The sequence below is a fragment of the Lolium perenne genome, chromosome 4 (assembly GCF_019359855.2).
Source record: "Lolium perenne isolate Kyuss_39 chromosome 4, Kyuss_2.0, whole genome shotgun sequence".
NCBI classification, from domain to species: domain Eukaryota; kingdom Viridiplantae; phylum Streptophyta; class Magnoliopsida; order Poales; family Poaceae; genus Lolium; species Lolium perenne.
Window position 1 is genome coordinate 377,877,548 of NC_067247.2, and position 25,829 is coordinate 377,903,376.

General features: G+C 45.5%; 2 protein-coding genes and 1 long non-coding RNA gene across 3 annotated transcripts; 1 reads left to right on the top strand and 2 right to left on the bottom strand.

Annotated features, from left to right (window-relative positions):
• The first annotated feature begins 659 nt into the window (after positions 1-659).
• LOC127297169 (uncharacterized) lies at positions 660-3,531 on the top strand. Its single transcript, XM_051327465.2, has 2 exons — positions 660-1,819; positions 1,915-3,531. Exons 1-2 carry the CDS (start codon positions 732-734, stop codon positions 3,338-3,340), a joined length of 2,514 nt encoding a protein of 837 aa, XP_051183425.1. The 5' UTR covers positions 660-731; the 3' UTR covers positions 3,341-3,531.
• On the bottom strand, positions 3,130-21,520 carry LOC139830729 (uncharacterized). The gene is made up of 3 exons (XR_011744096.1): positions 21,105-21,520; positions 4,006-4,102; positions 3,130-3,258 (listed from the first exon to the last, which is right to left on the bottom strand). It is a non-coding gene; the product is annotated as an uncharacterized lncRNA (long non-coding RNA).
• A 741-nt stretch (positions 21,521-22,261) lies between these two features.
• On the bottom strand, positions 22,262-24,882 carry LOC127349243 (protein DUF642 L-GALACTONO-1,4-LACTONE-RESPONSIVE GENE 2). The gene is made up of 3 exons (XM_051375004.2): positions 24,600-24,882; positions 23,492-23,989; positions 22,262-23,393 (listed from the first exon to the last, which is right to left on the bottom strand). The coding sequence occupies exons 1-3, from the start codon at positions 24,679-24,681 to the stop codon at positions 22,846-22,848; spliced, it is 1,128 nt and encodes a 375-aa protein (XP_051230964.1). The 5' UTR covers positions 24,682-24,882; the 3' UTR covers positions 22,262-22,845.
• Positions 24,883-25,829: the final 947 nt, after the last annotated feature.

Sequence of the window (25,829 nt, forward strand, 5' to 3'; positions counted from 1 at the left end):
AATCGCTTGGTTAGTGTGGGGCTGTGGCGCCAAAAGATGTCTCCGTCATAAGACGTGCAGTCATGTGCCTCCATCTTTGTCTTCTTGTTTTTTTTTTTATCTCGATGTTGACAATGCACTCTGATTTCTGGCTGACTTGACATGAAAGGAACAAGTAGTACATCGAATGATAATTTTGCATTGACCATGGAACACACATTCAGTAGGCAGTACTGGTAATATAACAACTTTGGAACCATCCTATCTTGACAGGATTTGCACTTGTGTGTGCCTTTCCGTTTGGAACTTGTAGTATGACACAATTTGCAGTACTTGTTTGTGTGTGTGTGTGTGTTCATGGACAAGTCTAGGGTAAATTGCGCAAAAGGACATACAAATCCCCATAAAATCTTAATTATGCACTAAGCCAAGCGTACTCATCTATCTGGTGCCACCTCAGCGACGAAAAGGCCAGCCTGACAGAGTTGATCTGGTCTCTCTGGCCTTTAAAATATGGTCTTTGCCTCTCGTTGACCAAAAGGTGCCAGTTCATTTGAAATGACGGGGAAAGAATGATCAGCTGTCGTCTACTTTGTGACGTTTTGGCAAGTTGTCATGGTGAGGAACAAACCAGCCGTGAGCTATATATTCCAGAGATCTTCGAGAGTCTCAAGGCAGCCTATCTATTTGATATGCAAATGGAAACCAGGCAGCCAGCAACACGCGACAACTGCCAAACTGGTTAGATCGCCATGGACGTCGAGCTCGCGTCGTTGGACGCTCAGCCGCCACCTGAAGGTACCCTCCCAGATGTGCAGAAGGAGATCAAAAGCGACGAGCTGATGCTGGACCTGAGCAAGTACATCCTGCTGCTGGCGACGCTGGTGGCGACGATGACATACGCCGCGGGGTTCAGCCCTCCGGGCGGCGTGTGGCAGGAAACGGACGACGCAGCGGGCCACCTCGCCGGCGACTCCATCATCCGGGCAACCAGCTACCACCGGTACCTGGCGTTCTACTACTGCAACGCCACCGCCTTCGCGTCGTCTCTGGTGGTCATCGTCATCGTCTTGTTCCTTACCCTCCTACACAAGCGGAGTGGGAGCCAGACGGTCGGCATCCACAAGCTGCAGACAGTCATGGTGGTGGACCTGCTGAGCGTCATGGGGGCCTACGCCGCCGGGACCTGCCGGGACAGGACCACCACCATCTACTCCTTGGTGCTGGTAGGCGCTGCCGTCGCTTGGCTCATCATACAGATGGTTTGGTCCACCATTTGGTCAGGTAAGCAATTCTACTCCACAAACGGCGCTGCCAATGATAAACGGCTCCGAAAGGTCCTGATGCTGCTCGCGACGTTCGCGGTCAGCGTCACGTATGTGGCTGGGATGAGCACCCCGGGTGGCTTCTGGGACGCCGGGAGCGGCCACCGCCCTGGCGACGCAATCCTCAAGGAAGACCATGGCAAGCACCTGACGGTGTTCCTGTGCTTCAACGCAGCAGCATTCATTGCGTCGCTGCTCATCATCGTTGTGCTTCTGGACAGGAAGCCTCGTCTGAACGAGGCCTATGGGCTCATCACCATCACTCTGATTAGCCTTGCCATCGGCTACATCGCTGGCAGCTGCAGGGAGATCGACACGACCGTCTACATCTCCAGCCTGGTTGGCGCTGTCCTGATATTCATTATATTCCTCCAAGTGGCAGTTGCTCAAGGTTGGATTGAAGGGGTAAAGAAAATTTGCTTCTGGAACAGAATCGAAAAATTCTATGATTCCGTGTCACGAAGGTTGCGGAAAGCACAAACAGGAACTCAACTCCCGGGGAGTAACAATGGCAGGTAACTGCAGCAGCACATACCTTGTTCTTCATCTTCTTCCTCCTCTGCACCACATTCCCCATTGCAATTGACCTCTGTTCCTCCGCAATTACCAGGAACACAGCGGAGAAGGCTAGCTCCCTTGTTCTATTGCTCGCCACTCTTGCCGCAACCATCACTTACCAGGCGGGGCTGAACCCGCCAGGTGGCGTTTGGCCAGAAAATGGGGGCGGTCACGTGGCCGGCGACCCGATCCTGCTAACGACGAACGCTAGGCGGTTCAAGGCCTTCTTCTACTGCAACTCCATCGCCTTCGTGGCGTCCTTGGTCGCCATCATCTTGGTCCAGAACAAGCTTCTGCTCGAGACCCACGTGCTGGAGGCAGCCATGATATTGGACTTGTTTGGCCTTATCGGTGCTTACGCTGCCGGGAGCTGCCGGGACATAAGCACCTCCATTTATGCAATGGCCTTGGCGGGTGCCGTCCTGGTCTATGTGGTGATCCATGTCGTCTTCTTCACGTTGCACCACACAGATACCATAACCGACTGGGAAATCGAGTTGGTGGAGAAGAAGCGCAAGTGGCTGCTCCTTTTTGCTGTCTTGGCCGCGACCATCACCTACCAAGCCGGGTTGACCCCTCCGGGCGGCTTCCGGCTCCAGGACGATGTGTCCAGCGGCCACTATGCAGGTGACCCGGTCCTCTTATACAACTTCCCCCACCGCTACACGGCCTTCTTTTACTGCAACTCGGTGAGCTTCATGCTGTCCATCGCCCTCATCATACTGCTCGTGAACCCGCATCTGTATAGGCCAGCCATAAGGAGCTATGCGCTCGCTGTTTGCACGGCGGCGGGCATGTTTAGTCTGATGGGGGCCTATGCTGCCGGAAGCACACAGCACCTGAGAACATCCATCTACATCTTCGTATTGGTGGCCGTGGTCCTCTTTGTCATAGTTGTACTCCTGTATACTGGTACTGGTAACAGAATTGGTAACACAGACAGTCAACCAAGGCAAAAAAATGACAACAGAGTAGGGAAACAAAGGCATGCCAAGCGCAAATACCTGATGCTTCTAGGAATCCTTGTGGCGAGCGCCACCTACCAGGCTGGTCTGAGTCCACCTGGGGGAGCTTGGCAGAGCGACAGTGACTGGTACAGCGCAGGCAACCCTATCATGCATGACAACAGGAGACCCCGGTACCTTGTTTTCTTCTACAGTAACTCCACCTCCTTCGTGGCATCCATTGTTGTCATAGTGCTGCTCCTGCCGCAGTGGAGGAACAATAAGGACTGGTCGCTCAAGGTGATGAACACCACAATTTTCCTGGATTTGCTTGCTCTCCTAGGGGCATATGCAGCTGGCTCCAGCAGGGGGTGGAAGACGTCAATGTATGTTGTCGCGCTGATCGGTGCCGTGCTGGCCTTCGTTGCAATCCATATAGCGCTGGCATTGTCCTGCACACATCAGCATGATAATCAGGGCGGTCCAGGAGATACTCAGTCACACGAGCAGACGAATGGAGGGAATGAGGCATAGTTAGCTGCAATGCCACCATTTTAATTATCAGTCTGATCTGCGGCTCTGTTCATATGAGACTAGTGGGTGTGATTCCTCTACAGTCTATGCTATCCAAAATCAAAATACAACTCCTCTATTTGTACATCTATTTCTCCCTCTTTCTAGATTTGTAGTTTACTCGACGTAAATGGATTACTCTAAATCTGTAATGCGTATGTTGGAGCATATTGGGATAAAATATTTTTTTGCCTAGTGCATATTTCTAATCTGGTTTAAAATTGAATTAAGTGGGTGCGGTAGGTTCACATGGCAAGCCATCGTTTTAGAACAAATGGTTAGAAGATTAGGAGCACTCTTTGTCATTATTAGCACAAAAAATGATAGCTCGCAGAAATATACCAATACAACTTGACAAAGAAGGATATCATCTCACATATCCACACTCAATTGACCACTACAATATAAATTCAAAATACAGATTTCATAGTGCTTTCTAAGATTCCTACTTTGTCCCCTACAACATTTATTTTCGTAGTTTCTACCTTCGGCTATAAACTATAACGGCTTGACTAAGTCCTTCTCTTTGCAGTTTGCAAAGTTATCTTTAAGGACTGTGACACTTGAAAATTTCTCTAGTGCTTCAATTTTTAATCTTAGAACTGGCATGTCAAATCAGGCCATACCTTGATAGGTCTGCCTGTTTTTGGTTGACCTAGTTTCAGCCTAATCTTTATGCACGAAATGATCATCCCAAATTTTCCTGGTGCCAGCACATGCAACCTGGTAAATATCAAGAATCATTTTCCATTAGTAGTTACCATATAAGGTCTTAAGTCCCATCAAATTAGAATATAGACAATGAGAAACTGTACTCTTTTACATACCATTTTCATGAACTTGACAATTAAAGACTAAAGCCAGATTCATCCTATGATTCAACTTTCTACGATAGTGGTGTTAAAAGGTTAGTTGTAACCATACTGATACGATCCTAAACCTGTATAGCGGATCCTGTCTACAGATAGATAGATAACTCATGGTTGTTAGTTGTTGTATCATATCCAATTGTAAACCGTAGCTCTATGAGCTGTATATAAATACACCTGACGCCGGTTGCTATGGGCACGGCACAATCTATACTTCTCCTTGCTGTTTTATATGGTATCAGAGCCAACACTCCCAAACCACCATGGCTCCGAACCCTTCGCCGTCCCCGGTTCCGATCAACATCGCGGCCACGCTGAGCGCCGCCATCTCCATCAAGTTAGATCAGGAGAATTACCTGCTCTGGAAAGCGCAGGCCCTGCCGGCGCTCCACGGCAATGATCTGTTTGGCTTCGTCGACGGATCCAACGCCGCGCCGCCAAAACGCATCCCGGCTGCGGTCGGGAGCTCGAATCAGGTTGATAATCCTGAGTACGCTGCCTGGCACAAGCAAGATCAGCAAGTCCTGAGTGGACTGCTCACCTCCCTCACGCCTGCCGTCCTTGGCCACGTCCAGCTGTTGAAGACGTCGGCGCAGTGAAAGTGCATGGAGCCCCCATGTGTGGTTTTGGTAATTAATGACAATCCCTATGGACTAATGTTTGCATTGAGTTATATTTGTAGGAGTTGTCCATAGGCAATTCTTGAACCATATGTTGGCTTCAAGGTTGCAATAAGAAGAAATTGATGAAGGATATCAAGTGTCAAGTATGTCTTGAAGATGAAGATGAAGTGAGCCCTCAAGCTACTTCAAGACATCAACATGATGAAGAATGAAGAAATGAAGTGCAAGTTCAAGATGAGCCATCTCGAAGAGATCCTTTGCTTGAGTCTTGCCATCCATATGGTGATCATGGATATGTGAAGATGCGCCGAAGAAGAAGCTCTCCCATGGTGGATTATGGGGGAGCAATCCACAAGACTTCGTCAAGCAAGCACAAGCAAGAAAGGCGTTCCATCTTGTTGAGGTCAAGATCGTCGTCATCGAGCTCAAGTGGAATGCGCAAGTATAAGGTTTGCTCTTGATAGGGTTTGTTTCTCACCGGTCTCATAGTGTAGTTGGAGACCGGTTTATAGTTTAGTTGCCGTACTATCAAGAGGGCTCTCGAGTGAGTAACTCGATCGTATCGTTCGGAGAGAGCTCAAACCTTTGCATCCTTGCATCATCTTTCTTGGTTGTTATTTGGACCTTATCCATGTGATGTTTTAGAGCTTGTGCTTATTCTCATGACAAGCTCTAGTTCATCGAAAACGGATTTCGCATAGATCACTTGTTGCGTTTTCGAGTTTGGTTCATCATCTTTCTTGGTTGTTATTTGGACCTTATCCATGTGATGTTTTAGAGCTTGTGCTTATTCTCATGACAAGCTCTAGTTCATCGAAAACGGATTTCGCATAGATCACTTGTTGCTTTTTCTATTTTGGTTCATCATCTTTCTTGGTTTTATTTGGATCTTATCCATGTGATGTTTTAGAGCTTGTGCTTATTCTCATGACAAGCTCTAGTTCATTGAGAATGGTTTTTCCATGGGCAACTTGTTGCATTTTCAAGATTGGAGGTTTTACCGGTATGTCTTTTTGAGATAGGTCAAACCTTTCTTCATTTGTTTCTATCCTCCTTTGCTGGACTATGATGTTTCTATGCATATTGTTGTAGAGCTCGTTGTTGTGATTTCAACGAGCCCAAGATCATCGAAATCGGAGTGCGGATGCAAAAGTTATGCCCGTTTTAGTTTTGGTGTTTCTGCAGTTTTCTTAGGCCGGATATTTCCAAAATATCCGGGCCGGATTATCCGGGCCGGATATTTAGGAAATATCCTGAACCCCCGAAAGCGTCTAAGGAACGGAAGAAAAGCAGCTCTGGATAGGGGCCGGATTTTTGGCCGGATTTTGTCCAGAGTTTTGTCCCCCGAGGCCGGATTATCCGCCCCGGATAATCCGGCCCCAACTTGGGCCGGAATATCCGCCCCGTTTTTGCCCAAACGGCTCGATTTTCTTGGGGGTATAAATACCCCCCTTCTTCCTCCTTGGGCTTGTGCTTCTCTCACTCTCTCTCTCCTCCATTGTTGAACTAGAGAAGCTTGCTCTATCTCTCAATCCCTCCATGATTCTTGCCCCCATTTGAGGGAAAAGAGAGAGGAGATCTAGATCTACATTTCTACCAATCAAATCCATCTCTTTGTGAGTGGAACTCTCTAGATCTTGATCTTGGTGTTCTTTGTGAATTCCTTTGTTCTTCCTCTCTTATTCCCCCAATAGCTTTTGTAGCTTTGTTGGAATTTGAGAGAGAAGGACTTGAGCATCTTTGTGGTGTTCTTGCCATTGCATTTGGTGCATCGGTTTGAGTTCTCCACGGTGATTCGTGGAGGTGAAAGCAAGGAAGTTGTTACTCTTGGGTTCTTGGAACCCTAGACGGATTCTAGGCCTTTGTGGCGATTTGTTGGGAGCCTCCAATTAAGTTGTGGATGTGTGCCCCAATCTTTGTGTAAGGCCCGGTTTCCGCCTCGAAGGAAATCCCTTAGTGGAACCGTGACCTAGGCCTTTGTGGCGAGGGTCACCGGAGATTTAGGTGAGGCGCCTTCGTGGCGTTCGGTGTGTGGTGTGAGTACCGCATCTTGGGGTGAGGCCTTTGTGGCGTTGGTGTGCATCGAGCAACCACACCTCAAGGTGAGCCTCTTGTGGCGTTCGGGAGCACTAAGCAACCGCACCTCTCCACCGGAGATTAGCACTCGCAAGAGTGTGAACTCCGGGATAAATCATCGTCTCCCGCGTGCCTCGGTTATCTCTATACCCGAGCTCTTTACTTATGCACCTTACCTTGTGATAGCCATCGTGCTTGAAGTTATATATATCTTGCTATCACATACTTGCTTGTATTGCTTAGCATAAGTTGTTGGTGCACATAGGTGAACTCTTGCTTAGAATAAGTTGTTGGTGCACATAGGTGAACCATAGTATATATGCTTTGGGCTTGACAAAGTAAACGCTAGTTTTATTCCGCATTTGTTAAGCCCATCTCGTAAAAGTTTTAAATCGCCTATTCACCCCCCCTCTAGGCGACATCCGTGTCCTTTCAATTGGTATCGAGCAAGGTCTCTCATTCTTAGGCTTCACCGCCTTGAGAGTAAAGATGTCGGTTAGGGGATTAGATCACAATAACTTGTTTATATTTGATGGCACAAATTATGATCTATGGAAAATTTATGTGCTTAATATTTTGCGGGGTATTTCCCCGAACATGGAGCGATTTCTTGACATGGGTTTTTCTTCTCCTAAGGATCCCCAAAATTTATCTTATGAGGAGAAGAAAAACTCTTGTCTCGATGCTCTTGCTTCTCATGTGTTTTCCATTGTTGTGAGCAATGTAGTTACTTCTTCAATCATGCCTTTTGGGAGCGCTCATGAATTATGGACAAAGCTTCGAGATAAATATGATGTGTCCAATATCATTGAGGATGATTGTATTGCTTCCACTTCCGGCCGTGATGAGTTCTCATCTTCATCCACTTCACCAAAGTGTTTCAAGACACAAGGTAATGATATGGTGAGTGGTGATGGAAATTGCAATGTTGGTATTGAGCTTACTATTGATGATCCTTCATCTATATCTCATTGCAATGGTTCATCTTTGGACTTAAACACATCTAGCACTAGAAATGATTTACATGCTTGTGTTGATAGTCCTTGCATATCATGTGTAAGTTGCTTGAAAAATCTAATGATGATATGCTTGCATTGTCTTGTGGCCATGATAAAAATGATTCTATTTCCTCTAGTTGTTGTGTGTCTAACAATGTAGAGGAAACCAAAGATTCTATTGGTCAAGACAAGATCTTGAAAGGAGCCTCAAGTAACTCCTCATCTTTATTTCACGGTCCTCATATATGCCTTATGGCCAAGGGTTCCACGGTACCTCCTACCATGGAACCTAATATGTCTCGTGGTGATAAGAATGAGGATGAATATGAAGAAGAGGATTGGGTTGTCTCTCTACGCGATAAAGGTGAGAGTGTATTCAAGGTTCTTTACAAAGATAAAATTGCTAGCTCTCACTTCTTTGAAATCTTGACTACCGCTATTGAGAGCCAAAAACTTATTTGGATGCATGAGAACACCATTGATAAAAAGGGTGCTCTTGAACGAGAGTATGCCGATGATGTAGCATCTTTAAAGAATGATCTTGAAGAAGAACAAGAGACCGTAGCCTCTCTTGAGGAGCAACTTCAAACCCTTGAGGTGTCTCAAAATGAAATATTTGCTAAACTCACTAAAGAAAGAGACCATGCTAAAGCTAAATTAAAATTGCTTAAAAATGAAAAGTTCAAAGTTGGTGTTGGCCATGATAAACTTGTTAAGGATCTAGATGATCTAGACAAGGCCCACAAGGCCTTGGAGAGCGAACACTCTATCCTCACCAAGTCATATGAGCAACTACAAGCTTCATATTTAAAAGAGCATGCTATGTTACCTTCTCTTCTTAATATGTCTTGTGATGATGCTTGTGCTACTAACTCTACTTCTTGTGAAGCATCTATCTTGAAGGAGAATGTTGAGCTAAGGGCTCAACTTGAATTGCTAACTAGCAATTATGGGAAATTGGAAGAAAATCATGGAAAGCTTGCTAGCTCCCATGAGGATCTTCTAGCCTCTCATGATAGGCTAAAGTTAGCTCATGAGGCTATCATATCTAAGGCAACACCTTGTGAGCCTCATGTGGGTACTAGCACTACTACTCAAAATGTTATATTGCCATGTGCTAGTCCTAGTAATTCATCCACTCATAATATTGCTAAATCTTGTGATGAATTATCTTCCTTGCCTTCTTGCTCTAACAATGAAGGTTCTACTTCCTCTAGTACTTGTGTTGTTACTAACCATGTAGAGGAAATCAAAGAGCTCAAGGCTCAAGTCACTTCTTTGAAGAATGACTTGGTAAAGAGTCATGAAGGGAAATGCAAACTTGACACGATGTTAAGTGTGCAACAATCCCCCAATGACAAGAGTGGACTTGGATTCAAATCCAACAACAAGAACAAGTCCAACAACAACAACAACAACAAGAAGAAGGGCCAAGTACAAGTCAAAGACCCGGCCAAGATTGTTTGCTTCAAGTGCAAAATTGAAGGGCACCATGTTAGATCTTGCCCTTTGAAGAAGAAGCAAAAAGGGAAGCGGCCTCAAGCTCAAACTCATATTCAACCTCAAGTTGAAGAAATTCCACTTCCCAAGAAGAATCAAGCCAATGCTCCCATTGTGGAGAAATCTAGTGAGAAGAAGGAGAGGAAAAGAACTTGCTACATATGCCGTGAGAAGGGCCACATCTCCTCTTTTTGCACTATTGGTACCTCATCCAACTCTATCTCCATTGATGATGTTTATTCTCTTCGTAAGGATGAGGGTGGCAATGTGTTTGCCAAATTTGTTGGTGCTCAAAGTGGTGTCAAGAAAAGAACCATTTGGGTTGCCAGGCCTATTGTGACTAACCTCTTAGGACCCAACTTAGTTGGGGACCAACAATCCAAAACTTGATCAATAGGTGCTTGTTGGAGGGCATTGGAGACTTGGCTACATCATGAAGAGTTAAGGGATCTTCATCATTTATACTATCTCAAGCCAAGTCTTTTGGTTATCTTACTTCTATCATACACCCAATGTTCCTCCTTGCGGTAACATGTGCTCAACTCATTTATATTGAAAGTTACTCGCCCCTTTGCATGTGTTAGTTTTGTTCCTAACATGTGTTTGTATATGTTGTGCATCCTACGTGTTTTTCTTGAGAAATCAAGGCTATGTATGTTAGGTTGCACACCATGTATTTGTGCTTGTGTTGGAGCCTCTTTGCATCTTGTTGTATCCTATATGGCTCTTATGAGCGATTAATGGACAATCCCATTTTGGGGGAGTGACATTCCTTTGGGAATTTCATGATCCTAACAATGTGTGTACATAAGGAATACCACTTAGAATTGATATTGCAAGATTATCTAGTCTCTATGTGGTATGTCATCTTCATGAGAAATTCAAATTCTAATGTCCATTAATATCTCTACTTGGATCTTATTTGCCTCTTGTGAAAATAAATTCCTTATCACATTATGGGGGAGTAATAAGCTTTGTGCATATTACAAGCCTAGAAAATGTGAACATTTGAGGTTGTGTCACATAGAATTGATACCGTAATTTATCTCTCTCCTATGTGGCATGTTTGCTCAAACAAGCTCCAATTTGCTTAAATGGCTTCATTGCTAATATCTTTGTGGATCTTATTTGTGAAAGTTTTTCTTGGCATGGTTTTTCACAACGTGTCCATCAATACATTTTTGGAAAACCATGTGCTTCAAGTCATACTATTAATTGCTTTGCATGTTGGTATGAATACTATTAATTGCTTCGCATGTTGGTATGAATACTATTAATTGCCTTGCATGTTGGTATGACTAAATGAAGCTATCAAGAAACTATCTTTGCATGATGGTTAACTCTTATCTTTTACCATATGCTTTGTTCGTTGTAAATATGATCTTATGTATACTTACAAACTACCACCGGGAAATATTTCCTAATACCTCTTGTCCTAGGACAATTGGTAATCAATTATGAGGTAGATATTTATTGATCATATCTACATTGGCTCTTGTGTTTAAATTGCCTTATTTATTGCCATGAATTTGTTGTGCTTTGACTCCCATGTGTCTTCCTTGCATCTTATGGATCTTGTGTTTAAATTGCCTTATTTATTGCCATGAATTTGTTGTGCTTTGACTCCCATGTGTTCTTTTTTCTATTCAAACTTTCTTAGCTTTTTTTTTTGGTAGATATAGGTAGTGTGATGATCCTAGTTGTGTGCATTTTGTATCCATATTCTAAATCCTAGATAATGCACTAATCTTGGGGGAGCTCTCCTATATTTGTTATATAAACTTCTCTTGATCTTTATCAAAAATTTGGTTTTGGGAGTCATAAATTTTCTTTTTGGTACTGTGTGCCATCATAAAAAGTGTCGAGGGTTTGGTTTATTTGTTGGAACCTTGCTCTCTTGGGAGTTGGTTATCTCATTCCTTTGTGCTTAGGTTTAATTAGCTTCTTATAATGAGATAAGTCTTTGGAGTCAATCTTGTGTTGATTTGATTCTTTGATATAATTTGGACAACCATTGTCTCTTGGTTTATTTGGTGTTTTGTCCAAATTGTATCTTCCTTTGGTTCTTGAAAGTATTGTGCATGCATATTTAATATATGTATATCTTATGGCATGTGTCACTTTCTTTGATCCAATATATAGGGTAAACTCCATCAAATCCTAATTTGGCTAAGATGTGCATGAAATTCAATTTCATATCTATATGCACATAGAATTGTGGAGTTTGTCCTATATGTTGTAGTGTGTCTAACTACTTCGGACCCAATTAGTTTGGGGACCATTTTGTACTTACCTTTGTGTTAGGTACAATGGATATGCATTGAATGCTTGTCTCACTCTTGGAAAGAAGTGGTGACTCAATGGTAACGTGAGGCAAGCTAGGATGATCAACGAACACATATCTACTACATCCACACCAATGCTATCTTGGTAACAAGTATCTTCTCATGCATACTTTTCTTGTATCCAACCTTATGGTTGCATCTTGGCATGAATCTCTTGATTTGCAAATGTTGTGCTTCTTGCAAAAGTCTTAATGAAACCTCTTTATTGTGAATGTGAGTAATTTGAGATGAGTGCATGTGTTGGGAAGTATTTTAAATCATGCTCATGATTCATCCATCCCAACTATGCCTATCTAGCAATTTTGTTGCATATCAATTCCTCAAGGCTCTCACATGTGCAATATAGATGAAAGTGCAAATTTAGTTACTTCTTTTGGTATCCCCGTTTGTGATACTTGTTGCCTTTCTCAAATGCATCCCAACTATCTTCTATCCCTTGTTGATATTTGTGATGTATTTTAGTTGTTTGTGGTTGAAGTTCATGAATGTACAATAAGATAATATTGAGCCTTTGGCCATGCTATTAAGCAAAAATCTTATTGGTATATTGCATGACTTCGTCTTGGATATCATGCTATTTTTCTTGTGTATCTATTTGGTGTGTGCATGTTTCTTTGTGGATAAATATCTTTGTGATATTGTCCACTTAGAGAAACTTATACACATAAGAGATGATACATCTCCATTTGATATCTTTTTTATTTGTTGCATGTTGATTGGTCATGCTAAGAAATATAATTCATTGAAGACTATGATGATGCTTTTTGCTCATCCATATAATAGTCTTATAATATGCTTTATCATGCCTTTCACATATCTTCTTGGTTGAGCCTTTTATTATGGTGCCTCTTACTTTTTGCTCAACTATTTGTTTGTTGCAAGTGTTAAGCTTATTTCTCTATCTATGATCTATTCCAAATGTTTGTGTTTTAAATGGTAATGAGGGAGTGAGGATTCCATGTTATGCATATTGTATTCAAATACAACATTTTAATTTATGCATGTACCTTGGGGAGCTTCCTCATTTGATTTAGAGCACTATCTTGTGGTGATCATTAGAGTTTGATTCACTTGGTATCTTTTGTTTTTGAATGATATTATGGGAGTGATGATTCCATGTTTGTGCACTTTATACTCCAATGCAAATTGTCTAGTTTTGTGCACAAACCTTGGGAGCTTCCTCATATTATTTAGAGCAATCTTCTTGATCTTATCATAATATCTATCTTTCTTTTGGTATCCTCTTTGTGATTCATTTGGTTGCTTGCTTCATTTGTTGAAGCTTCTTGACTTTGTTATCTTTTTGCAATCTTTGATCCTATCTATAGTGTGATTCCTTCCGAATATTCGCCATTGGATATGTGCATTTGATTCCACTCAAATTATGAGAAATGCACACGCTATGGAGGAACTCTCACTATATTAGCCTTTTAAATTTTTCACCCATTTCGGCAATTGGTGCCAATGGGGGAGAAGTTTGGAGGGTTTAAGGGAATTTGGTTATGTCTTTGCTTTGTGCTTAAGCATGTGCCTTTATTGCATTGCATCTTGTTGCTTTGCATAGTTGAATATTTAGAGGAAACTCCACTAGGCTTTGAATGCCAATATATGCAATGAAAGTCAAGATCATTCACACATGCATATATTATGGGGGAGTTTGCTCTATATATTCAACTTATTTGTTACTTAAATTCCTTATATAAACCCTCTCAAAGAGATTGTCATCAATTACCAAAATGGGGGAGATTGAAAGTGCATGGAGCCCCCATGTGTGGTTTTGGTAATTAATGACAATCCCTATGGACTAATGTTTGCATTGAGTTATATTTGTAGGAGTTGTCCATAGGCAATTCTTGAACCATATGTTGGCTTCAAGGTTGCAATAAGAAGAAATTGATGAAGGATATCAAGTGTCAAGTATGTCTTGAAGATGAAGATGAAGTGAGCCCTCAAGCTACTTCAAGACATCAACATGATGAAGAATGAAGAAATGAAGTGCAAGTTCAAGATGAGCCATCTCGAAGAGATCCTTTGCTTGAGTCTTGCCATCCATATGGTGATCATGGATATGTGAAGATGCGCCGAAGAAGAAGCTCTCCCATGGTGGATTATGGGGGAGCAATCCACAAGACTTCGTCAAGCAAGCACAAGCAAGAAAGGCGTTCCATCTTGTTGAGGTCAAGATCGTCGTCATCGAGCTCAAGTGGAATGCGCAAGTATAAGGTTTGCTCTTGATAGGGTTTGTTTCTCACCGGTCTCATAGTGTAGTTGGAGACCGGTTTATAGTTTAGTTGCCGTACTATCAAGAGGGCTCTCGAGTGAGTAACTCGATCGTATCGTTCGGAGAGAGCTCAAACCTTTGCATCCTTGCATCATCTTTCTTGGTTGTTATTTGGACCTTATCCATGTGATGTTTTAGAGCTTGTGCTTATTCTCATGACAAGCTCTAGTTCATCGAAACGGATTTCGCATAGATCACTTGTTGCGTTTTCGAGTTTGGTTCATCATCTTTCTTGGTTGTTATTTGGACCTTATCCATGTGATGTTTTAGAGCTTGTGCTTATTCTCATGACAAGCTCTAGTTCATCGAAACGGATTTCGCATAGATCACTTGTTGCGTTTTCGAGTTTGGTTCATCATCTTTCTTGGTTTTATTTGGATCTTATCCATGTGATGTTTTAGAGCTTGTGCTTATTCTCATGACAAGCTCTAGTTCATTGAGAATGGTTTTTCCATGGGCAACTTGTTGCATTTTCAAGATTGGAGGTTTTACCGGTATGTCTTTTTGAGATAGGTCAAACCTTTCTTCATTTGTTTCTATCCTCCTTTGCTGGACTATGATGTTTCTATGCATATTGTTGTAGAGCTCGTTGTTGTGATTTCAACGAGCCCAAGATCATCGAAATCGGAGTCCGGATGCAAAAGTTATGCCCGTTTTAGTTTTGGTGTTTCTGCAGTTTTCTTAGGCCGGATATTTCGGAAATATCCGGGCCGGATTATCCGGGCGGATATTTCGGAAATATCCGGCCCCAAATCGTCTAAGGACCGGAAGAAAAGCAGCTCGGATAGGGGCCGGATTTTTGGCCGGATTTTGTCCAGGTTTTGTCCCTGAGGCCGGATTATCCGGCCCCGGATAATCCGGCCCCAACTTGGGCCGGAATATCCGCCCTGTTTTTGCCCAAACGGCTCGATTTTCTTGGGGGGTATAAATACCCCCCTTCTTCCTCCTTGGGCTTGTGCTTCTCTCACTCTCTCTCTCCTCCATTGTTGAACTAGAGAAGCTTGCTCTATCTCTCAATCCCTCCATGATTCTTGCCCCCATTTGAGGGAAAAGAGAGAGGAGATCTAGATCTACATTTCTACCAATCAAATCCATCTCTTTGTGAGTGGAACTCTCTAGATCTTGATCTTGGTGTTCTTTGTGAATTCCTTTGTTCTTCCTCTCTTATTCCCCCAATAGCTTTTGTAGCTTTGTTGGAATTTGAGAGAGAAGGACTTGAGCATCTTTGTGGTGTTCTTGCCATTGCATTTGGTGCATCGGTTTGAGTTCTCCACGGTGATTCGTGGAGGTGAAAGCAAGGAAGTTGTTACTCTTGGGTTCTTGGAACCCTAGACGGATTCTAGGCCTTTGTGGCGATTTGTTGGGAGCCTCCAATTAAGTTGTGGATGTGTGCCCCAATCTTTGTGTAAGGCCCGGTTTCCGCCTCGAAGGAAATCCCTTAGTGGAACCGTGACCTAGGCCTTTGTGGCGAGGGTCACCGGAGATTTAGGTGAGGCGCCTTCGTGGCGTTCGGTGTGTGGTGTGAGTACCGCATCTTGGGGTGAGGCCTTTGTGGCGTTGGTGTGCATCGAGCAACCACACCTCAAGGTGAGCCTCTTGTGGCGTTCGGGAGCACTAAGCAACCGCACCTCTCCACCGGAGATTAGCACTCGCAAGAGTGTGAACTCCGGGATAAATCATCGTCTCCCGCGTGCCTCGGTTATCTCTATACCCGAGCTCTTTACTTATGCACCTTACCTTGTGATAGCCATCGTGCTTGAAGTTATATATATCTTGCTATCACATACTTGCTTGTATTGCTTAGCATAAGTTGTTGGTGCACATAGGTGAACTCTTGCTTAGAATAAGTTGTTGGTGCACATAGGTGAACCATAGTATATATGCTTTGGGCTTGACAAAGTAAACGCTAGTTTTATTCCGCATTTGTTAAGCCCATCTCGTAAAAGTTTTAAATCGCCTATTCACCCCCCCCCCTCTAGGCGACATCCGTGTCCTTTCACGCAGGTCTGGGAGGCCCTGGATCGGACTTTCGCCTCCAGGTCCAAGGCGCGGATAGTGCAACTCCGCACCGCGCTGGTAAAGCCGAAGAAAAGGGACACCTCCATGTCCGCTTACTACCAGCACACGAAGAAGATCGCCGACACGATGGCGACGATCGGCAACCCGCTCAGCGACGACGAGGTTGTCTCCTACATCCTCGCGGGGCTAGGCGAGGATCACGAAAACTTCACCACCTCAATGAGTGTGATCGCAGCTAACGAGGACTTCACGCTCGGCGATCTGTACGGGCACCTCACGGCGTACGAGGCTCGCACCGGCGGCCGCTCTTCGGGTGGTCACCACGACGCACCGTTCCAGCACTCCGCCAACAACACCTCACGCGGCGGAGGACGTCAGGGCTTCCAGCCTTACCAGCGAGGCGGAGGCGGGCGCAGCCGTGGCGATGGAGGCCGCGGCAACGGCGGAGGCCGCTATGGAGGCTACAATGGTGGAGGCTACGGCGGTGGCGGCTATTATGGAGGAGGCCATGGCGGAGGCCGTGGCGATCGTGATGGCAACGCCCAGAGCGGAGGACGCGGACGCGGCACCGGCGGCAAATCGACGTGCCAGATCTGTGGCGTCTACGGCCACGACGCCCTCCGATGTTACTCGCGTTTCAACCATGCGATCCAGCCGGAGACATCAAACAGGGCGGCCCACTTCTCCAACACCAGCGACAACTACACCGCCGATGCAAATTGGTACATGGATTCTGGTGCCACCGACCATATGACGAACGACATGGAGCGCCTCCACACTCACGAAACCTACAAGGGCAACGAGCAAATTCAGGTTGCAAATGGTACGCACATTCCAATCTTACATATTGGGCAATCTAGTTTATCCGGTTCATCCCGTCCACTTCGATTATCTAATGTCCTACATGCTCCTCACATTAGTAAAAATCTGCTTTCCACTGATAAGCTTACACATGATAATAATTGCTTTATTGAGCTTCACCCTGAATCTTTTTTCATCAAGGACCTCACCACGAGGGAAACCCTGCTCCAAGGTAGATCACAAGATGGCCTGTACCCAGTTCCTCCACTCCATCATCGCCAAGCACAATCACGTCTTCCGCAAGCCCACACCACTTCACCGTCCAAGGAACTGTGGCATCGCCGACTCGGACACCCGGCATCTCCAATTGTTCAAGCAATTCTTCAAGCCAATAAATTAGGATTTTCACCAAATAAAGATGTAGTGCCGCATGTATGTGACGCATGCCAGCAAGCCAAACTACATCAACTGCCTTTTGCAGATTCTAGTCGAGTATCCCGTTTTCCATTAGAACTCGTTCATACGGACGTATGGGGTCCAGCAATCAAATCAGCTGGTGGGTTCAGTTATTATGTTAGCTTCCTTGATGATTTCAGTAAATTTACATGGGTATATTTGCTAAAACACAAATCCGATGTTGAGCATGTATTCTATCAGTTTCAGAGACAAGTTGAGCTTTCCCTTGGAACAAAAATTCTCTCCGTCCAATCCGATTGGGGGGGGGGGGGGGAATATCAAAAACTACATACCTATTTCACAAACACGGGCATTACCCATCGCATTTCATGTCCACACACACACCAACAAAACGGGGCCATCGAACGCAAACACCGTCACCTAGTAGATACAGCTTTAGCATTGCTAGCCCAAGCATCCGCACCTTTACGTTTTTGGGATGACGCTATCCTCACTGCGTGCTATCTCATTAATCGCATGCCAAGTCGCACCATCCAAAACTCTACACCTGTCACCAAATTGTTCAAAAAGGAAGTCGATTATGGTTTCCTTCGTGTCTTCGGGTGCGCATGTTGGCCCAACCTCCGTCCATATAACAATCATAAATTGAGCTTTCGCTCTCGCCTGTGTGTGTTCCTCGGCTACAGCCCAAATCACCGAGGTTTTAGGTGCCTCGATCGATCCACAGGACGTATCTATGTGTCCCGGGATGTCGTCTTCGACGAGAATCTATACCCGTTTGCCCGAGATACTCTTCCATCCAATCCACAACCTACTGAGGATGCTCTCCTCCTTCCTGAACCGGATACATCTGAACCCATATGTACAGATACGGCAAGTGCTACTGATCGCCCTGCCTCTTGTGATGTTTCAGGTGCAGCTCCTGTCGACTCGTCCCTGCATGGTGTGCATGCGCCCCCATACGTCGATCGCCCGGCGATTCCACGGCCTGGTGCGACTCCCCGACGACCCGCCGGCGCTGACTCTCCGCCTCGCACACCGCCACCAACGGCCCATGGACAGGCCCACGACGATGACGGACCAGCATCCCCGCAGTCATCTCCCGCCTCGATTCCGATGGATGAGTCTCCCGCCGGCAGCTCGCCTATCAGGAGCTCCTCGCCGCCAACACACGATCCCGCGCCGGTTCTACCTGCTCGTCGTCAGCACAAACCAGTTCGTCTCTTCGATGGTATCATTCGATATGATCCCAAGAAAAGGGCGTTTGCTGCTGAACCCACGTCTCATGTGGATGCTCTTGCTGAGCCCGTTTGGAAGGCGGCTATGGATGATGAGTATCGGGCACTCTCACCGAATCACACATGGAGACTAGTTGATCCTCCGCCCGGTCGACACATTGTTGGATGCAAATGGGTGTTCAAATCGAAACAGAAACCCGACGGCTCTATTGATCGGTACAAGGCAAGGCTCGTGGCTAAAGGCTTTACTCAACGCCATGGCATCGACTATACAGATACCTTCTCTCTGTTGTCAAACCTACCATCTGTCGTATCGATTCTGTCTATCGCCGTGTCAAGGGGATGGGTGTTGCAACAGGTTGACGTGCAAAATGCGTTTCTTCACGGCGATATTCAGGAGGAGGTGTATATGTGTCAGCCGCCAGGGTATGTTGATCCGCATTTTCCAAATCGTGTCTGTCGTCTTCAGAAGTCTCTATATGGGTTGAAGCAGTCGCCACGAGCATGGTACTCCAAATTAAGCTCGAAGCTTCAGTCTTTGGGATTCGTTCCATCCAAGGCAGATACCTCCCTTTTCGTGTTCATTGATGCAAGAGTGATTATCTATATGTTGATCTATGTTGACGATATCATCATCACTGGATCGTGCAAGCGAGCTGTAGGTGTTCTGATGAAGAAATTGTGTGAGTCCTTTGCAGTAAAGGATTTGGGAAAACTGTCTTACTTTCTTGGAGTAGAAGTGACAGATACCCACAGTGGCATTGCACTAACTCAGACGAAGTATGCAGCTGATCTACTGCGTCGAGTAAATATGCATAACTGCAAAGATATAGCGACACCAATGTCATCTTCAGAGAGGCTCAGCAAATCTGCAGGAGTTTTGCTCACGGACGACATGGCCTTCAGTTATAGGAGTACAGTGGGAGCTTTACAGTATTTGTGCCTAACTCGACCAGATATTGCTTTCTCAGTCAATCGGGTGTGTCAATTCCTTGCTGCCCCAACCGATGTGCATTGGTCAGCGGTAAAACGGATATTGAGATATGTCAAGGGTACAGTTAATCTTGGGTTGCAAATTCAGAGGTCATCGTCCACAGAGCTCAGTGTTTATACTGATGCGGACTGGGCTGGCTGCCCGGATGATCGTCGCTCAACCGGCGGCTATGCTGTATTTTATGGACCAAATCTAGTGTCATGGAGCTCACGGAAACAACCAACAGTTAGTCGCTCGAGTACAGAGGCGGAGTACAAGGCGATAGCAAATGGGACAGCTGAAGTCACATGGTTGCAGTCAGTTCTAAGAGAACTGGAAGTGTTTCAGTCTCGAGCACCCACGTTGTGGTGCGATAATCTCGGAGCTACATTTCTCGCTGCAAATCCTATGTTTCATGCGAGAACAAAACATATAGAGATTGACTTCCATTTCGTACGGGAGAAAGTATCGGCAGGAGCGCTGAAGGTTCAGTTCATTTCGTCCCGAGATCAGCTAGCTGACATATTTACAAAGGCACTAAATAGAGATGTCTTTGATCGGTTGAAATTTGAGTTGTGTTTAGCTAGTACATGTTTGGATCGAGGGGGACTGTTAAAAGGTTAGTTGTAACCATACTGATACGATCCTAAACCTGAATAGCGGATCCTGTCTACAGATAGATAGATAACTCATGGTTGTTAGTTGTTGTATCATATCCAATTGTAAACCGTAGCTCTATGAGCTGTATATAAATACACCTGACGCCGGTTGCTATGGGCACGGCACAATCTATACTTCTCCTTGCTGTTTTATAAGTGGTTCTCAAGTCTCAACCCGTCCTGCATTTGTTTCTCTACATAATTTGGACCAGCATACTAACATCTGCCACAAATATTTTCTTTCGTTCTCACAGGAAACGTCTCTTTCTAACCCATTTGTTTTTAGAAGCAATGTAGAGTGGGTTTCATATCTTATTCAAGTAGCAAAAATATGTAAATGCAGAGTTCATTTCTGAATCCTGATGAACCCAAGTTGCATTATTAAACAACAGAATTGGAGATACTAATGGGACAAAGAGAAGCTCCTCCTTCATTACGGCAAAGGAAATTTCAACCATATGCAAGTTGTATTATTTTGTGCTCGATATTGTCCCTTGCCATAACAAATGATGACTGATGAGGACCTTCAACTAATTTAGTTTGCTGGAAATTTCTTGGTAAGTATTTAAGAGCTCCCATCAACCAACTAGTGACGAGGAAAGCTAGAACCTACGACAAGGGCGCATACCATGGCGACGGGAGAAGAGGCAGTCCATGAGCAAATGGCACATGAACTCTGACACACTCGGTGAGCGAGTAGCACCGCAGACCTTATCGACACAGAAGAAGTAGCACGACTATTACAATTACTACCTGCCGACTTTAGTTTCTTGGTACCTATGTACCAGCTCACAGATATTTAACTGAAGTTTATGTTCAGCCAGTACAGGCCACACCCGAAATGCACGTGTTCAAGCAATGCCAAAATTGGACAGTGTACTAACAGAATCCAAGTAGCATCAGAAACCGATAGCTCGAGAGCATACCTGTAATCGGAGTTGTGTAGGCATGTCACTTTTTAGGAATCGCAGCCGAGCACGATCCTTATCTTGTATCAACTCCCCGAGCTGGATTGTAGACAAGTCCGCCAAGTTCCGTCTCGAGTTGTTAACTCCAGTGACGCGGCCCTGCAGAGCAGTTCCTTCGCACAAGAACTGGGAGTGCGCCCGACGGGGTATTCCGTCGAGCACCTTGTGGGCGCCCGGGTCCAGCGCGGGTATTTGGTCGGACGGAGCAGCCCGCCGTCCAACGCGATGACTCAGAAAGGAATGTGCTGATCTAGGAGGAGCCCAGCCATGTCGAGGGAGCTCGATGGCGGCGAGCGCACGACCGGAGGCGAGGAAACCGGCGAGCGGAAATGGGCGAAAAAACATGGCTTCCCACGATTAACGTTTCCCCGTCGCATTGCATACGGAGATGGATGGTGGCTTTAGGGCCAGGCCCATGTAGAGAGGTTTGGTTTCCTCTCCGGTTTTCGCCTCTTCTTTTTTGATTTTTTTGGCTGTCTGCCAGGTTTTCTAACTAGTGGGTTTGTTTAAAAAAAATCGGAACATTTTTTTGAAATTTCAATTTTTTTAATCTGAATATTTTAAAATTCTAACGATTTTTAGAATCTGAACAAATTTGAACTTTTTCATCACTATTTTTTTTAAAAAAAGCTTTAAATTTGAATATTTGAAAACTAAACCATTTTTACAATCGAAAATTATTCGAAATTGAACATTTAAAAATTATTTTTTTAAGCTGAAAACCATTCAGAAACCATAACAATAGAAAGAACGCAAAAACCAAATATAAAACCGAAAAAGTGGGCAAAAAAGCCGTACACAACAATCTATGGGGTAGGCCCATGCACCAAAGGGGGTGTGCAGCACGCGCTATACACCGGCCTTCACCATGGATAGGGTCCTACCGCAAACCTCCACATGGGCCGGCCGATGGACTTTCATAACAGAGTTGTTGGGTTGTATTCGGACAAACTTGACTGCAGCCTAGTTGTCTGCCTATAAGAGCATCCATCGGGTGTGGTTCAGGTTCATGCTTTATGGCTTGTTTGATTCAAAGAAATAACATGGAACTTTTTTTAGAATTTTAATTCTTAGAAATTTTTCCTATGTGCACCGTTTGATTCATAGGATATCGATTCTTAGACATGCATAGGAATGTTTCCTATAGGATTGCACTGCACTATGTTTTAAAGAAAAAAAAAATCATCCACTCAAACCTCATGTTGCAATTCCTTGCTTTGCGTGGGAGTCGAACGCTACTAGAAGAAATTTCCCGTAGGTTTCAACTCATGTAATGTAAATTTAAAATGGACATTACATTCAGAACTGATGTACAGAAAAAGAAAATTGCCCTACAAACGCAGCCGGCGGGCAGCTCGGGCGAGCAAGACATCATCAACGACGCGGCCCTACACGTCAACACGGAACGTTCAACTAAACGGATTCCTTCCGTCCGAGCTCCTTCTGCGGGTTTCAGACAAAGATTTGAGAAAAACTGAGGAAAAACTAAGGGGCTAGAAAAAACTGAGTACAACTAAGAACCTGAGGGCACGAAAATAGAAATCCCTAATAACTTTTTTTTTTTTGAGCTCACCTCTTTGGACAAGGAAAAAAGAGAAGGATGCACGTACTTGAGGCACATTCAAAATCTGCGTGTAGTGTGGAGACTCCAACCCGCGCAAAATGATGATGTACATTCAGAAAAAGAAAATTGCGCTCTCTACAAACGCAGCCGGCGCCGGGCAGCGGGCTTCCGCACCCGGACGAGGAAGACGTCATCAAGGACGGGCCCACACAGCGTGGCGTCTGACTTCATGAGGTGGTTGGAGCTCTGGAACACGACGCGCGTGGCGTTGGCGATGGCGGTGAACTCGAGCACGGCGGGCTTGGACCCGCCGGTGCCGTGGGACTCGTACGGCACCTTGAGCGTCCCCCGCGCCGCGTACGCCTCCACGGCCAGGGACCCGCTGCAGCCGTTGGCGGCGTCGCCGACGGAGAAGGAGAGCCTGTAGGACCACCCGATCACGGTGGGCACCTCCTGCAGCAGCGCGCACTCCCTGCCGGCGACCAGCTCCACGGCCCGCGCGCCTTGCGGCACCTTGTGGTGCGGCGCGTCCACGTACTTGACCACCTTGGTGTCGGACATGACCATCCAGCCCGAGAGCGGCGAGTTGATGTCTTCGAGGATGGGCGGCACCAGCACGCCCCATGGCGTGCTAGGGAAGATGTACGGGCCCAACTCGAAGTCCCCATTCCTCAGCATGTTTCCTGATCATATCAAGATTTCAAAATTGATCATATATAGTTTTTGCTGGAACAACTTGATGAGTTTTCGACAAAATCTGGGGAACATAGCTAGGACGTACCCTTGGGGCGATGGGGAGGAGTGAGGGTCTTAATGGCGACGGCGATGATGAGAGGGCCACACGCCGGGTCCTCCTCGACGCCGGTGTTGTGGATGCCCAAGGACACGGTTGCGTGCCTGGACTTGAAGGCCCACGAGTAGGTGTCCCAACCTGTACTAGTGTACACGGTTTGAACGGGAAGCACGCCGAACTCGTCGCCGACAGAAATGTTGAGCTTCTCGGCCTGGGCGCACGACCGCGCGGCCATGAAGGAGACGGAGTAGTGCATCTGACGGATGACGCTTATGGTCTGCCGGATGGTGGCGTCGTTGCCCAGCCGCACCGCGGACGCGCCCTCCGGCACCGCCAGGATCATGTCTCCCTCCTTGTGCCCGGGCTGGATGTACTCGACGAACCCGGAGATCTCCCAGCAGGGTATCGCGTAGCGTCCCGTCACCACCGCGCCGCTCATCTGGGACTTGCCCGGCGCCTGCGCGAAGTTTCCGTTGGGTAATAGCCCTACGCGCACACGTTGATCGCATTATATTGTCAGATGCAGCTTGACTTTTAGTTCAAGAGAAACTGATGCAGCTTGACTTTTAGCTCGGAACTCGTGAACTGATGAACACCTTACTTTCAATTGATCAGCACAAGGTATCAGTTCAAGAAATTAGAGTACTATCTGTTGTTTCCTATATCCTAGGACACGTTCCCGGAAGATCATAGCAAAGGTAAATCAGCTCGAGTAGTCGATCTATACATTGTGAGACTTGTTTGTGAGGGCTAGTGGGCTACAAGGCAACTCCTTTATCCTATTGAGATGACTGCAAAAGAGCTAGGTTGACAATAGCATCTGATTAGCTTTCGTGAAACAAACAAACTTCAGTTAGAATGTTAGATGGACCATTTCTCAAACTAAAGAGAGATCATAGACTGATAGACGAAATGGGACTCCATAACAACTAATGCCGAACATATATGCATAACAGATCCATAGATACACACACATCTCAGTTGAGAAGAGCATGGCTCATGAACTATGCACGCGCGGGTCAACGCCATCTCTAATCTCGTAGAACTTAGTACTATTTTAAAGGGAAAAGGAAGATTTCAAAACTTAAGTTCTTACCATCGGCGACGGCCAAAACCGCCGGAGCAGCCACGCCAAGGAGGAAGAAGACGAGCGCCAAGCAACGGGTGCCCTTCGACATGATCTCTCTCCCGCTCCCGTTTCTCTCGAGCTGTTGTTGTGGAGGAATGAACGAAGCTACAAGGGTGTGAGCCGTGAGGCTTTATATAAGCGGCAATGGATGGCAGTCGACGGAGAGGAGGAAGGAGGCCAGCGGCCGGAGGTGGCGCCGAGAGATACGCCGGAAAGCACGAGCGAAAGGCATCTCTCGGTTTTGAGACGATGCAGTTGGCCGGCCGTGTGTTCACGTGGCATTCTGATTCATCCGATGCGTAAGAAGATTCCGATCGATCCCAGTAGTGTCTGCACGGTGTCGAGCTTGTGCCTGTGCCGTGCCAAGTGACAACCGAACCGACGGCCCAAACGCACATGTCTGGATCTGCCTTGCCAGCGCGGCCGCGCGCCGACCACTACGTCGGCGCAACGACACGAATCCCAACGGTTACCGCCGTGTGTCAAGTCTAGCAAATTGACTTTGTCAAGGTATTTTGCTCCTACTTGGTACAATTCGTCGACTCCTAGGCAGCCGTTCCCAACTGTCCAAGAAGTGCGTGTTCCTCTGCTGAAAAAACCCAAGTATGGGTGGACCATCCATTTTCTCGTTGCGTATAGGGCATCTCTAGCGTAGCGATCCAAAACAATGATTTTTTTTACTTTTGTATGTTAAAAGCTTGAATACTCCTGTTGATACTAATGCTTTGAATGCAAGAAAACATGTTGAAAGTGCCAAAGAAGAACAAAAAAGGGGAACAATGGAAAACAAGAGGAAGAGTGTAGTAGCTACCCATCTCCTATTCGCAACAATGGTAATTCCGACATTCCCACGAAAACCCCTTCTTATACTATTGCAAGTGATGATGATATTTATTGTGATGAACTCATACTTGATGAACCTTTTGATATGCATGATTTCTTTGGAAAATCATATGATAGTTGGGTAGAAAATATATTTGGAAATGATAAAAATGATTCTACTAGTACTGGTCCTCCCACTAAAGAAGATAAGGCGTATTGCATTGATGTATAAAAGATAGTACTATAGATGATGATCCTTTATTGCTTGATAGTCCTCTCTATCGAACAATAGTGTCTAACTTATGGGAGGATGCTAGTGATATAAAAAAGATAGATGACCCCCGACGCTCATTGGATGGTTGGTATTTATGTGGT